Source organism: Silurus aristotelis (assembly GCF_946808225.1).
Source record: "Silurus aristotelis genome assembly, chromosome: 5".
NCBI classification, from domain to species: Eukaryota; Metazoa; Chordata; class Actinopteri; order Siluriformes; family Siluridae; genus Silurus; species Silurus aristotelis.
Window position 1 is genome coordinate 20,133,293 of NC_139578.1, and position 16,282 is coordinate 20,149,574.

Consider the following 16,282-nt stretch of genomic DNA (forward strand, 5'->3'; position numbering starts at 1 on the left):
TAATTCACCAGATAAAAATTATACTTTTAATTCAAATGAACATAAAATCCAAATTTTTCATGTTTTGCTTAATCAAGTAAATAATCTGAGGTGGAACGTCGCACTTTTTAAAACAAAAATGTAATGATATGTTATAATGAAGTATAAAATACAGCAATGTAAATTCATCCTCCAAAATTGTCCTTTTTCAGGTGGAAATTATTAATGATACACGATGCGAATTATTAAAAACGTTCTCTCGGCTCTCAGTGACTGTATATAAGCGCAGATCTGATTGTAAGCGCGTATATTAGAACCGCATCGGCCCCTGGACAGCCTCGAAGTCCGCGCCAGTTACGTCTTCTTTTGGAGCAGGCACGCTGCAACGTGACTGATGGGCCGCGTGCGGCAAGCTCCTCCTCCAGCAGCCAATCAGCGCAGGCCTGGGCGTGAATTGGGTGGATTTGGGAGCGCGGGCAGCCAATGGGAAAGGCGTATTCTACCAACTTGCGTTGGAACGCGCAGGAACGTGGACTACTGCGTGTCTGGTGTGGCACAGGGAAGCGAAAAGTGTGCTACACAATCAGCGCTCAAGAGCGACCTTGAAGCAAACGTGAAAAACCCACCTTAAAACAGATCTAATTTTGAGACTGGATCGAAACAGGAGATCTAAGAGAAGAGTCTTCTCTGCAGGGCTGGAGAGGTAAGATCAGTCATTTTAATATCGTGATCTAGACTTCCCTGTTGTGATGTTTTTGTGCTGTTTAAAAGCGGTTTGTTTGTCATTTTACTGGAGATCTGACTGAAATCATGTGTTTGTATGATATTTTATATCTGTCTGTGCCGGATGGTAAAACGATGACTTAGTCATTGTTACTATTTTGGTGATGTTATGTAGACATATTAATATCCCACTTCACTCAAAGGGCGAGATTGAGATTGCTGCCTAAAGCAGCATGATCGTAGTCCCAACATGTAGGGGTAACTCAGATCCTACTAACCAGCAAACCCTGCTGAGTAAAACAGCTTAGGACAGCATAATGCTCACAGCCCAGCGAGCCCATACTAACTCCACCTGCAGCACCCAAACATACATTACAAACAATTACACCCATCACATCCAAATGCAAAACAAAACATGTCACTTAAATATATGATATTGGCAACAGCTGTTTTTTTTTAAATAGCTTATTCATGTGTTATGTGCAAATAAGCATCAGATGACCAAATAAGATGGACTTTATTCGACCATTTTGACTGAGCAGGTGAAGCCCGAGTCAACTTTCAGTTTGTTGTTTGTTTAAAGCAGCAATATCTATTAATTTGTAATTTTGCCATGTATGGTGGATCAAATTAAATTTTATTTGTCACATAAACATACATACAGGGTACGACATGCAGTGAAATCCTTTTTACGATAGTCTGGCATGAGGGAATAGGATGGGGAGAAAAATAAAACAAAGAACAAGAAGGCAGATAAATAAAGTATAAAACTATATAAAATATAAGAATATGTAAAGATATATATGAGAAAAAAGGTGTATATACAAAATATGCTTATGGCAGTAAACAGTAAATCAATAACAATTTAAGGTGGTTTAAAACTGATGGTGATAGAAATATCATGGATCTGATTTATCATGCACATATTTATTATACTGGAACTATCGGTTATCTGCAAAAATCCATACAGATAGTTTTTCCGGGATGCGTTATACAGTACTACCTCTATTCAGTCATACAGAGCGGCCTCTAGTGGCGAATCTCTTTTTTTTTTCTTTTTTTTTTCATTTTAGATGTAATTTTTTCTTTATTTGTAGTGTTACTTTTTGCATGTCTTATTTTCCTCAATATTTTTAATATAATTATTTTATTTAGCACATTCTTATGATTCAGTACTTTTTTGTAATAAAGTTCAGTACTATATAACGTGGAGTGTTAGGTTTTTTTTTGTTTTTGTTTTTTTTAATCCGGTGCCCTTTTTAAAAACTACTGTTTAATTTATCAGTCGACCTCTAATAAAAAAATAAAATGGGTATGTTGTTTGTGGTGGCTTGTTAGTGTTAATTTGAAGTTTGAAATGACATGTCCTACCGTGGCACGTTTAGTAGGTGCAGTGGGGAAAAAAAACACATGACCATCATTAGGAAAGTGTATCTTTTGTTTGCTCTATCAGAACATGTAAAGCTCATGAAACTCTAAAGCTATAAAACATTAAATGCTACTTTAACTGCACTTTTACAGTTAGTATTTCATAGCTGAGTGGCATTTCGGACTTAAATGCAGGACAGCAACAACAATGACTAGTGTTATCAAGGTACTAGCCAGCTAACACTGGTTAAATCCATTTTAACATTGATGGTTACCTTCTCAAAACAGATATTAGTCCAGTAAGAGTAACACAATAGTACCCTGTGCGTAAACATGTTTATGAGTAGAGTAGGTTGACATTACACTGTTCACAGTGTGTGTGTGTGTGTCCATGTTGATTTTATTTCACTGTATACAGGAAATGAGCTGATCATTTGAAACACACGCTCAAGATGACAAGTTAAAATATTAAGTAGAGGGTGTGTTGTCTCTGTGGTTTTACTACCTGGAGGTGGGGAATTACAAGTTTCAACTGCATTTTAGGTGCTTCATTTAATTAATCGTCACTTACAACAGTAGGCTTATAGTTGACTACTTTGTTACAGGAAAAACCTGCTGTGAACTAGCTTTTGGATGGATTTGTTACTATGAGTTGGTTGTAAACATAACGTACACACAAGGTGAGGGCATGCAATGGGAGGAGAACCAAACAAACTACTTCCATGTTAGATGTACGTCAGCATTACCTCAATGAATATTGATGTTACAGGGTTGCGGTTTTGTTACATCCAATTTCAAAGTCTATATTGCACACTATACTTACAAAAAGCTTACATTATTCTATTTTTAATAGTGTTTTATTAACGCTAGTTTGTATTACAATTACCAACAATTTCTTTCGAAAAGTTGCTATGTTTGATTGCTGTATCCTTTAAAATAAATTGTAATTTATATTAGACACGTGTGCATCAGGACGGGGGCTCCTGTGGCACACAACAAAATAAAATCACAACAGGAATTACTTTAATGACTGTTAGAAATAAAGATGATGTTTTTCGGTGGTGTTCTCACACGGGATTTTGGTGCTCATTTATTGAATGCTTTATTCTGGTTTGAATAAAACTCTTTTTGCATGGTCATTATTTTATTTTTAAAACCATATGTCGAATGTTTATAAGATCTGATGACATTTGAGTCAGTTTGAGGCAGTAAATATTCCAGAAGCATTTAAAGAATGGCAAAGATTTGCTTTCTCAGAGCTGGTTTTTAGTCAATTAGGAAATGCATGCAAATAGAAAATGATTAAGATGGTAGGAAAAAATGACTACCTTGTCGATACATCTTATACATGGCAACCAACAGCACATTTCCAGATAACTTTGCAGCCAGTGACAAGTCATCAGGAAGGTTTTTAGGAGAATTGTGTGAGAGAACTTAAATGCCAAGCAGATGCTTACCTCATGAGGGGCAGCTTTAGCTGGGGCTGATTGACTTTAAGATGTTAGAAAACCTGTGGTACCCAGACCAGTGTTTGAAATGACGTACAACCCATTTAAGAAAATTAGTTATGAAATTACCAGATATATTTTTAAAAGGTAATTTTGTGTTAATAGTTGCTGGAGAATAAACTGTAAATTACAAAATACTGCAAGAACAAATGTACAACTGTGCATAAAAGCCTCAACATACAAATGTACAAAATGTAAGCAGCACTTTGAAATTTTCACATTTGTGGTGAAATAAGTGTTTGTTTTGGAGAAACGCACTGTATGATATTATGAATTTTTGCAGGTCGGTATAAATGTATTTAGAGAAATACTGTTTCTTCATCATTAATTGACATTACGTACTAGGGGTTGTATGAAGGTGAAAAAGTCCCAAGTGTGAAGTTCACAAGAATTACTTGTAATAAATAAATGCCAATCTCAAAACTTATGAGAAGCCATTTTCATATCGCCATCTGCAGCCACCCACCTCTATTGAATCAAAGTAACTCTAACCTGAATATACAAAATGAGTCACACTTATGAAAGGAAGGGTTTCTTTTGATGCACATGGGTGACCAAAGCAACTTATTGCACGAGCGATTTACTTAAAAGTTGTTGCGTTTAGATGATTGTTTAAACATCTTGATCTTTGTCTCGTTTGTTCTGGTAGGTTTTTCTTGCAAAAAAATTTGACAACTGGACCAGTTCCTATTAGATCCAAGTGTCTAAGTGAATTGGCTTGAAAGCTGTAAATGTATGTGTTGTATTAATGTATCTCATTTTGGCTTGGCTGAAGTTATGTTTGAGATACAGAATAACTCCTAACAAGCAGAAATTTTGGTTAAGAGAATTTTGACTTTGTCTAGTTTGGCTTCAAGTAGATTTCCAACCATTGCCTTGGATTGAAACTGTTTTTTTCAGTGTATTACAGGCACAAACATTTAAAAAATTAAATATGTAAGAGGGTTTTAAATGGGGAAAAAACATGCAGGATACATGCATAAATGACTCATGTTTAATGCGAAGTAGCTGATACTGTAATCATAGTTTGATTATGACTACAAAAAATACACATGACTGGATGCTGAGTGGACAAGTACAATATGTACAATATTATCAAAAAGGTTCCTAAATAATTTATAAACTAAAAATAATTTGTAACCCATGAGGCTCATACATAAAGCCACAAAACACTAATCGTGGTTTCATGAGCACTTTTAACATAAACACATTTTTATTCAGAAGCTGAATTAGTCCCCACTTGACACTTCATTCATTTATATTAACATATTTCACTCTCATTTGCAAATGATAACATTTAACAGCATTCTGTCTAAGCATATCCGTTTATCTTTGTTCTTCCTTTGTGTTCTCTTTTGCATGACTCTTACTATTGTATTTATTAAGGCATAAAAGCCATTTTATAGTACATGGGTTAGAGCTATGGTAGGCAAAAACATTTAGCTTATCAAGAAATTGTAGTTGTTGTGGCTTTATCAGCTATCGTGAAGAACAAAAGCCCTCTGGTCCCCAGTCCTTTTGAGTTAGATGGGAGAAGTCAGTAGCACAAGTGGCCAATAACAGAGTATCACCATTTAAGCCTTCACTCGTTTGTATTACAGCAGCTGTGTACTATTTTTAATTGCAAGTTTCCAAAGTTCAACCGAAGTGCATTAAATGATTAAAGGTGCTTCAAAGCAGTACTTGAACATGTCCTCTACAGTAATTCTCACAAACTGAGAAAATCCCTTTTGTGCGACAGAATCTGTTGCAGATTCTGGTTATTAGTGGCAAACTAAGGGGGTGTGCAGTAAAACAGTAACAAAGCTGAAATTATATGGTCACAATAAAACATGACTTTGCTTAATATAAACATATGTGCAGTTTTTCTGTGGGCTATTAATGGTTTTCTTTCGATTGTCCTTCAGTGACGGTGTAGGGCCAAAGACAATACTTGTGGAAAGATGTTAATTGTCATGCAAACTAACTCTTAGAATGTATGATTATGGTACTGAATTATATTTGGTCATGGCTAAAGACAAAAATGGCACAATTAGCAGAGGGAAAGGATGATATCAAAAGAGTAGGAAACAAGAAAACTTTTCATCAGATCGTCAAAGAATGCTTTTCCTTAAATCCTGTAGGTCGAACTACAAATAAAAAGGGCTTAGCTAGACATATCGTGTACCTGACTGTATGTGTGAGCATGTGTACTTAAATAATAATTATAAAAACTGTATATTTTACTTAATTAAACTTAACTGAAATAGACTACAATAGCTATCTGAGACCTCTATCTGGCCACTTTATCTTTAAAAAAAAAAATCGGAACTAGTCATACATAATTGTTTAGTTTTTCATGGTGTATTTTAGCTAGCATGGAATTGAATGGGCTAATTGCATCTGTATTGACCTCTGAGATGCACAATGTTTTTGGTGAAATTCACCGACCTACTCATCTGGTATTCAGTCACATCAATGTGCACTATCAACTTTTTCACTCTCATAACACTTCTGAAATACTGAGGAAATGGGAACAGATAATAATGTCCTCAGAGTGCAAAATATTTAGGCCACATCTCAAAAGGCTTGCTGCTGGTGTACTTTGTCACTGTGGGTTTATGATTAACTTGTGGGTTTAATGCTTTTCAGTAACAGTCCATAGCGCACTGTTCAGTTCGGGATGCAGCCTTGAATCTGTTTGATTAAGTGACCACTGACAGTCATGACATAATCCATGCAGTGGAGAAGAGATCAGCACAGCCAACATTATACTGTACCACATTCCTCTTTAAGTAGCTTGCAGTAGCAGTTCTCTTCCAGAGAGGGCAACATTTGGCTAAATGTGGGACACTGCTAATTATCTAATAAGAGAACAATTCATTTTCATGTTAGCACCATATAATATGATAGATAAGTAAAAGTAATTTAGATCAGTAGATCTGTAGGAATATTTCTACGGTTCTTGAATATAACCTGAGAAATGATAATCATGGTCCTCCATCTTAATATTCACTTCAACTGCATAATAAAGATGAATCAGCAAGACACTTCAGCATGGCAGAACATTGTTCATGCATGGTTTAAAGAATATAAGCAGTGACTCAATTTGGTGTGTCAGATTTTGAGGGTAATTATAAACATGTTCATTTGATTGGATATTTTTTCTGACGTTTTCCACACAGCATATGTGTACTGAAGCAATATCCATGAGTTTCACAAACCAGCTTGTGTTTACAAGATCTAAACATGCATCTCCATGCTAATGTACATTCAGCAGTATGAGGGACATCTACTTCTGCTGAGAATCAGGGAGGGTGTCATGGTTCCTTCCTTATTATTCTTTACATTTTATTTTTGTGTTTATTTTTTGCACCATCAAATGCTGTCACCATCTAACATGAAAGGTGCTAAAACACTGGTTTACACTCCATTCAATGATCGCTGTAATTTTCTTATCAGTCCTTCAGCTCAAACTCTCTGTAGAATTGAGTTTCTAGACAACTTGGTTGAGTTCTTTAAACACATTCCTCAGCACCACTATTTTTTTTTCCCTATTGAAAATTTTCCTATTTATTTTTTTCTCCTTTGAATAACATGCTCTAATATCTGATCCCCTTTTTTTTTTTTTTTTTTTTTTTTAGTTTTCCATCTTTCTTGTACATTCAGGTCTTCTAGCACTGGTTCTCCACTTTCCAAACCAAACATATTTGCCATTCTGAAATCTTATTAGAGTTCGCTGCTTGCTGATTGTAATTTCTCTGCAATTCTAGTTTTCTTTGCTGCATTCTTTATTGACACGTAGCTCATACACGTTGTGAAATTCTTTCAGGGCAATGGTGCAGCATAATAGAGCAGAACAATACACGGAGCTACATAAACCTGATACAACAGAGAAGTATTGTATGGAACTAAGAAGTGCAGTCTTTTGTTGACTTTTAATGATCATGAAGTTTGGGTGAAAAACATGGAGAAAATTGCACTTACTGTATGACTACATTTAAGTGGTGTGATCGATATGGGTAGAATTTTGTTTAGAAAAAAAAACCCACGTATGGCTACGTGTATTGGTGTGTGTGTGTGTGTGTGTGTGTGTGTGTGTGTGTGTGTGTGCGTGTGTGTGTGCGTGTGTGTGTGCGTGTGTGTGTGCGTGTGTGTGTGTGTGTGTGTGTGTGTGTGTGTGTGTGTGTTGTGGCCTATGTGGGAAAAGGATGGTGTACAAATATGAAAATTGTACCTTCTGTGTGAGTTGGTAATTCATGTAAAGTGTGTGTGTGTGTGTGCGTGTTTGTGTGCGTGTCTGTGTGCGTGTGTGCGTGCGCGCGCGCTCTCTGCTTGTATGTTCTGAAGACTCACAGATGAAAAATGTGTGCGAGAGTTAGAATGGATTGAGAAGAAAGAGTTCGAATGATCTGGGATCGTGTCGGACACACTGACCCTGCTCCACTTACTCACTATTTATTTGCTCATCTGGGAAATAAAAAGCCCTTTTGTGATTGGTTAGTCAGTTCAACCAATCAGCGTTGGCCCAGCCCCGACGGAACCCACCGCTTCGTACACGTGCACGCTGTGTTTACCAGAACGCTGCTCCTCCCCCCTCGCGAGCTTCCGACTAATCAGCGCGCGCGCCGTCCCAAAGCCTTTTACGCAATAGGTCGGCGTTGGCGCAGGGGCGGATTAAAACGCCGCTCCCGCTCACGTGGACCCGTGGCTCTCGGTACAGCGAACGTGCGCGCGGCGTCGCAGCCATGGAGAGGAAGTTCTTATCGGCGTTGTTGAGAAGCGCCTGCTTTGGTCAGAAGCCGGAGAGAATGCACGCAGTGCTGTGTTTGTTCTGGTGCACGATGGGCGCATGTAAGTGGTTTCGGTGGGACGTGTTTGTAAACTTGCAGGTGCTTTAGTTTCTAGTTAAGACCTACATGCCTACCTGCTTCCTAGAGATTAAGAGCTTTTGCACGTGATGGAGGAATGACGTGCATGATCAATTGGAGGACACGTGCAAATCAGGCTGTGTCTCCTGCTTTCGTCATAAATGTTTATGTAATAAAGCAGACTGATGTTTTTTTCTCTAATTAGCCCGAACACCGGTTAGCATGCTGAGCAATCTTATAGCCTACTTCAAAACTGTACATAAACGGTTCAATAGAGAGAGATGCGATTTCCGTTACAGCACACCGAGCTTCCGGTTTATTAATGTTCATATTCATGGCTTTGTTGGTGTTTGATGGCGACTGATCATGATGCAAAACGCGTTTCTATCAGAAGAGCATCACGACCACACGCAGATGGTGCGTTTGTGCTTATGCATGTTATTATAAAACCATCTGATTGTGCAAACAAATTTTTGATACTTTGTATCATCTCAGTTCCTAAAACATTTGCGGAATTTTCCATTTTATATTTTTGGGAGCATATCAGAATCTGGAGTGCATAATAAAGGGGGGACTCATGCTTTCTTTATCTCTGATTCTCTCAGTCATGTTTACTCACTCTCCAGTGTTCTGTATTGTTGAAAATTTATGATCAAACTCTTGATGTCACCCAAATTTTGAGTCTGGTTCCTCTCAAGGTTTCTTCCTCATAACATCTAAGGGAGTTTTTCCTTGCCACAGTCACCATTGCTGCTCATCAGGGATAAATACACATCACTCACCTTAACTGTTGATTTCTGTAAAGCTGCTATGAGACAATGTTGTGTAAAGCGCTATAGAAATAAACTTGACATGTTTACACATGGCATCTTATCAGATGCAGCTTGTAGTTCTGACACACCTGACTTATTCTTCTGACTTATGATCTTACTGTTGATCATATTTTTAGAGAAATGTATTAATAGCTGGGGGAAAGTCCACACCATACAGTCTAGCTGCTGGAATTAAGAATTTTTAGATGCATGTTTTCCATCACCATTACTTGTTTGTGATACAAGAGTGCACCAGGATTTCCAGCTAAACCACAAGTCAAATTCTTGAAACTAACCCATAACTTTAGGCTGTGAAAGAAAAAAAAAATCTGTGCATATACTTTTGACTTTGTTTTTATAGACTTTTAATGGATTTAGCACAGATCACAGGATAACACAAACCTACCAACTTGCAAAGTAATTTTAATCTGGCAAGATTTTGGTATAAAACTCAATCTTTGCAACCGTGTCTTTATTGTCCTCTCTTTTGCTCTTCTCCAACTCAAGAAATTTGTAGTAAGAGTATAGTCTGGGATTTTCAAACTAATCCCAGTAGTAGATGTGGGCAGGTCTGTATTGCAATGAACAATGTATATAAAATTTCAAAACTCAAAGATAAATCTCAATAATGCACAGGAGTGCATAATCAAAAAAGAGGGAAATAAAAAAATAAAAAAAGCTATGTCTTCGTTGCACTACCGCTCTTTTCATGTGCATCCTTCAACATTGAGTTGCTGAGGTAACCAGTGAGGATTGTGGCTGCAAGTATGTGGATACATGCAAAAAAAAAAAAAAAGAACAGTTTGTTTCCATGATGATCAGGGTCACAGTTTATTGCACTTGTTTATCATGATTTTTAACAAGTCTTAAAATATTCCCTTGGAAATCAAGTCCACAGACTGCAGGTTCCAATAAGCAATAATCTTCGAGCCAAGCAGTACTCGGGATGTAACCTCCCGAAAACCTCTGTGGGTGGATCTCTAACACTGGTATAAAGCGAAAATCTATGTGGATGGCTGCATTGTAAATAAGTCAACCCTAAAATAAGCATCGTCGAAAACCGCAAGAAAAATCCTTCATAACATCAGCAGTGATCCAAGATGCAAGAATGACACACACACACACAAAAAAAAACAAAAAAAATGCAACTTCATGCTCTGTGTACCAAAGAGCTTAAGAGATTAGACATTTCCACAAAAGACATATCGAGATAGACCTTTAGAAATACCTGTTCCAATACTGTAGGAATCTCACTGTAAGAATACAGTTTGGTGAAAAAAAAATGGTGTGTGTGTGTATAAGATTCAGACTGGGTGATAATTTAATGCAACCAAAGTAAGAGGTTCTATTGATTCATCATATTTAAACATTGATTAGTCTTTGACTGACAGGTTATACACAGAGTCCTAAGTGAATATGAGAACATTTATTCAGAGATTTGCGTAACTTTTCACAATGGCAGGTCAGCTCCTGGGTTGTGGCAGATTAAACACACAAGTATTCAGAATTGTGTTTGAAGGAATGGTAGAGATCAGAGTTTTTTTTTATGCTAAGAGAGACCCAGACATGTCTGAGGATGAGGTTAGGGCTAAAGGACAGCTTTAATAATTATTATTTTTGTTACAGAAAGATAAATACGATGACTAAAAGAGCGACTTTTTGCTGTGATTGCAGTCTTGACTGTCATTTTGTGTAATTGCCTGTGTAAACGTAAGCGTTTCCAAATGGACCTGTACCGCGCTTGTTTACGTACACGTACCTGCGCGCTTGATGAAACCCCTTATGAAACGTAAAAAGTAATTAGAATGATTCAAGAGCAAGACCAAATGTTATGTTCAGATTATTTTCTTTTGAATTGACACTTTTTTTTTTTTCTTCCCCAGCTTCTAGAAAAAGGGATATAGGACCAGAGCAAGCAGGAAAAAAGGATAAGAAGAACAAACAGATTCTGAAAATGAAGAGCTGAGTCTTTCAGATGCGTTGTTGTTGTTTTTTTTCTGCTGCTTTTTCTGTTTCACACACTTTGTGTCCATCTGCCAGCAAGACTGCATCCAAGACTGTTTCATAAGCAGCCTTTTTGCCTGCATGTTTTTTGGCCTTAAGTGTTTCTGAAGTTATCTGTGTGTTTACTTCTTGCTCACACAAAAGTGATAGTCGCAGTTCATCGGCGTTCACCCAAGAGGCTGACGATTGCAGGTTTTCCACTTTTAATACGATTAAAGCTCGTAAAAAGGCAAAATATTTGATATTTTTCGCACACTTACGTGAAGATTCAACCCAAAATGATTCACCTGTACAGTTCCTGCAGCCCAACCTAGTTAAATTCTGTTGATTTTTCAAGCGGAATTGGTGAGACTTTTCACCAGGTATTCTCACCGTACTATGAGTAATGACAGCTCAGACTCCACCCCCAGCAACGTTCCTAGAATGGGAGCTGGAGGGGCCGAGGAGGAAGAAATAGTGGTTCCACAGACCGGCTCACCGGCCATGAGTGGCATTTCGCCATCATCCATTTCAGCCAATGGCAGGACAGGATCATCTTCAGGAGGTGAGTCAGGACCCACAGGGTTATCCAGTGATAACCGGGGGCCAAATTCGGATGACATGGATGCACTATCGAGCGGCAACGACTCCGGAGAAAGGGAGAGTGAAGGAGGACTGGAGAGGGAGAACGGCTCCAGGGGAAGGCAGTCCATGCGAAGTTACCAGAGCTCCTCAAGTCATAATGGCAAAGATTCTGGCATGATGTTAGAGACAACTGAGAGCAACAAGAGGTGAGAGATGTTTAATGTCAGATACAGACATAGAGCAAAGAAAGTTATGTTAAATGGACCTTATTATCATGAACCATCTATGTACTCTGTCTTTCTATTTACTGCCTACAATTAGTGCTCTCTACTATTTTCTTCTTATGTTCCTTCATCCTAGTTCAAATTCCCAGAGTCCGTCTCCTCCCAGCAGCTCACTGGCGTACAGTTTGTTGAGTGCAAGCTCAGAGCAGGACCCTTCATCCACCAGTGGCTGCAGCAGTGAGCAGTCAGCTCGTGTGCAGACCCAGAAAGAGCTGATGAGGGCACTGAAGGAACTCAAGATTCGTCTGCCTGCAGAGAGGAAAACCAAAGGACGCTCCAGCACCCTCAACGCCCTCAAATACGCACTTAACTGTGTTAAACAAGTCCAGGGTGAGGGGACAAGCATGACTCTATGACAGTGTGGGCTCTGGTTTACCCTGCTTTAAAAAAATATATAATATTATTTATCTATCTTTGCTTTCCCCCCCAGCCAATCAGGAGTATTATCACCAGTGGAATGTTGAAGAGTGTCATGGATGCAGCCTGGATCTTTCCACATTTACCATAGAAGAGCTTGATAACATTACCTCAGAATATACGCTGAAAAACACAGTACGTGCCCACACACAACGTCCATTATTCTCCCTTTCTTGATCATTTTGATAATGTATATGCTCTCTGTGTCTCTCTTTCTCTCTCTCTCTCTGTCTGTCTGTCTGTCTGTCTGTCTTTCACTTCTTTATTCTAAAGGCTATAACTCCTAGTTTATATAGTTTCATACAGTGCTCGAATTGGGGGGGGGGGGCATTAGGGAACTTCCGTCCAGTTTTATTTTTATGCCGTACCATGCTGCAGCATGAGCAGCAGTGTGACAGATGTAACAGCTGTCATCATGCGTCTCAGAGAAATCATGTTGGCCTTCACTATTTCTAGTTGGTAGTTGTATGCTTGAAGAGAGTTTGTGGCTGTTGGGGGAACTGTCAAGAGACCATATCGAGTGTGTACGAGCACACTTAATGACTTGTCAACTCCTGAAATATCGTATTTTACGTAAAAAAAAAATTAAGATGTAATAAAAATGTAGCAGTGTAACATGGTAACAGTCAAATCAGAATTTCAGGCATTTTCTTCCTCCTTGTAGGATACATTCTCTATGGCCGTGTCATTCCTGTCGGGGAAGGTTGTGTACATCTCGCCGCAGGGTTCATCTTTGCTGCGAAGTAAACCAGAGAAGTTGCAGGGGGCGCTCTTTTCAGAGCTCCTCGCCCCTCAGGACGTCAGCACTTTCTTCAGCAGCACTGCCCCCTGCAGATTACCACCATGGGCATCCTGCATCGGATCTGGTGCGTGGGGGTGTCTCTGTTTGTGTATTCGTGTTGATTTTAGTCTTGGAATTTTCTAATTAACGAAGCCTGAGCATCTATTTGGTATGTGGAAGCTTTGCATAGATGTCCAGTGGAAAATATTTCCTGCACACGAGGCTGGAAATGTTTAGAATGGATTTAATTACTGTAAAAATGTAAATGCAGCCATGTAATTGTATTTATAATTAATGTAATGAATGAATTTTTAAGCATGAACATCTTAAGAAATAACCGTTTTTTTTTTTTGTTTGTTTTTTTTTTGGTATGTGTGTGTGTTGTAGCATCCCATGCTGTAGAGTACACCAAGGAGAAGTCCATGTTCTGCAGAATCAGCGCAGATGGCTCTTCCAGTGGAGACATGCGATATTACCCGTTTCGACTGACCCCTTACCTGCTTACACTTCGAGACTCTGACATTGCAGACCCCCAGCCCTGCTGTCTGCTCATCGCTGAGAGAGTGCACTCTGGATACGAGGGTAAGACACACACCCTCTTCCCCTTATTACTGAGTTACATAAGCATGACTTCAGCAGTAAGTTGCTGCACAGGAGTAGATCCACATATTGCAGTGACTCGATTTGTTCTCGCACCTTATCGCTAACTAAACCTCTTTTCCTCTCTCCCCCAGCTCCCCGCATTCCTCCAGACAAGCGTATCTTTACCACCAGTCACACGCCCAGCTGCCTCTTCCAGGAGGTTGATGAGAGAGCTGTGCCGCTGCTAGGTTATCTGCCTCAGGACCTGGTGGGATCCCCGGTACTGCTCTGTCTACACCCAGAGGACCGACCAATGATGGTGGCCATTCACAAAAAGAGTGAGTCTTCTCTCTTTCACTTTTTCCTCTGTGTTCTTTTTGTTCCCCCTTGTGTTCCTGTTAAAATTTTACCAACCAGGAAATCGCCCGGACCACCGCCTAGAAAAGTGCTCACCTCCACTCCTAAAAATAAACACGCCATGCACGTACTGTATGTACTTACTTACTTTGATAGGAACACCTGCTTATTTATGCGATTATCTAATCAGCCAGTCACGTGGCGGCAACACAATGCATTCAATAATCTACAGAGAGGACAAAAGCTTCAGTTATAGTGTACTTTAAACACAAGAATAAAGAAAAGGTGTGATCTCTGTGACTTAAGCTTTGCAAATACCAAGAGATCAACAGTTTCTGAAATAATAAAACCAAGCCATCTGCTGCCAATGTCCATGCCACAGAAAGTCATAAATAATTTCCACATTTTGATGTTTGATGTGAGTATTAACTGAAACTCTTCACGTGTCTGTTTTTCCCTTTGTGTTGCGCTGCTGTTACACAGTTACATAACAGCAAACGTGTGTAGGTGTTTCTAATATAGTGGACACCTCAGTTGTTAAAAGAGAGTATGAGGACAGTGGTTAGAAGAAATTATGATTCACCTGCAGACAGAAGAGTCCCCTTACTAATATTTAAAATCGCTTATTTGATAGTCATGCATAGGAAATATAGTTTTCTGGGTGTAGTGCATTTGCACAATACAAATATTATTATATAAATATAAATATATATATATATATATATATATATATATATATATATATATATATATATATATATATATATATATTTAAAGATAGATCCTGATTAAAACAAAATAGACAGGATGTAAGGGAGACTTATCCAGAGCATCATCACAGTCTCTTGAAAAGCATCTTTTTTAGCCAAGAACGATGAGCTATGAGAACTGTGCAGACCTTCAAGTAGCAAGTTTACATAGGATTTCAACAGATTGGTCGAAAAATACACTTAGAAAAAGGAGTCTCGTTCCTCTTATGTAGCTCTCTGGTCGTGCTGCTAAGTAAAAGAAAGAGCAGCCAATGATGATTTTTAACATGCAACCATTTGAATGGCAATTTACTGTCATCCTCCTTTCTCTCTTTAATTTTTAAATTCTCTCTTTTTATTGATATAATGGTTTTAATGCATACATGAGAAATGCTAGTCAGTGCTGATATCAATATATAACACTTTTAATGATGGTGGAGTACACTCTCCTTTTATTTCTTACATTCTCCCTTTTCTTAATCTTTTGATTTTCATGGGGTTTATCTGCTTTATAGACAAAAGAAAATTCATCAATTGAAATATCTAATCATGTGTGTATGAATGTCAGAAAGCCATTTAGCAAAAATTGAAGTAGCTTAAAACCCCTTTAACAAATGTAATACTTAATTTTTTTACTCAGGATACATCATAACTACATTCAATTGATTATCATGATGTGTTGTAACATCAGTAACTGTCACACACAAACTTTGCCTATATAGAATTTATCATCCATTTTTATATTCAGATGAGTGCAATAAGGGTTTGTTTTTCCATACACAGTTTCTTAACATGTTTAAACACACCTGAATATAATTTCTTGTTTGTTATCTGAGTTTTGTTGATTTATTATAGCCAAATGACACTTAACCGATTGTTTGTGATTGCCTGTTAAACTAAGAAAAGCGTGTACGTTTGTGGTTTGTTTGGTTGTTGTTGTTTTTTTTTTTACATTTACATTAAATTGTAATATTATTTAACATTTAAATTTTTTTTCTGTAGTTCTGCAGTTTGCAGGGCAGCCGTTTGAGCATTCTCCATTGCGAATGTGTGCCCGGAATGGGGAGTATCTGACGATAGACACCTCCTGGTCCTCCTTTGTTAACCCTTGGAGCAGGAAGGTGGCGTTTATCGTGGGCCGCCACAAAGTCAGAACGTAAGGGCCTCAGCATGCTCAAAAATGACTATGACTACCTTGAAAAAGTTTCGATTACTGATGAAATACCATGGTGCTAATTAAAATGTATAAAAATTGCAATTCATACTGGATACACTAAAAATGTACAGAAATGCCTGTTTGAATA

General features: G+C 38.2%; 1 protein-coding gene across 8 annotated transcripts in view; it reads left to right on the forward strand.

Moving 5' to 3' along the window:
• Nucleotides 1-361: 361 nt before the first annotated feature.
• Nucleotides 362-16,282, forward strand: part of per1b (period circadian clock 1b) — a 28,112-nt gene continuing 12,191 nt past the window's right edge. For 3 of the 8 annotated variants that reach the window (XR_014533622.1, XM_083541230.1, XM_083541232.1), the window contains exons 1-8: nt 475-682; nt 11,124-12,014; nt 12,169-12,422; nt 12,523-12,644; nt 13,174-13,375; nt 13,678-13,872; nt 14,025-14,210; nt 15,981-16,134. Coding sequence is in view for 4 of the 8 variants with exons in the window: in XM_083541230.1 (XP_083397356.1) it covers nt 11,623-12,014; nt 12,169-12,422; nt 12,523-12,644; nt 13,174-13,375; nt 13,678-13,872; nt 14,025-14,210; nt 15,981-16,134 (1,505 nt within the window). In the remaining 4 variants the exon portion in view is untranslated. Of the gene's footprint in view, nt 683-8,164; nt 8,412-11,123; nt 12,015-12,168; nt 12,423-12,522; nt 12,645-13,173; nt 13,376-13,677; nt 13,873-14,024; nt 14,211-15,980; nt 16,135-16,282 lie in introns of those variants that run through there. The other 5 variants (XM_083541231.1, XM_083541233.1, XR_014533621.1 and 2 more) reach the window with 4 other exon arrangements.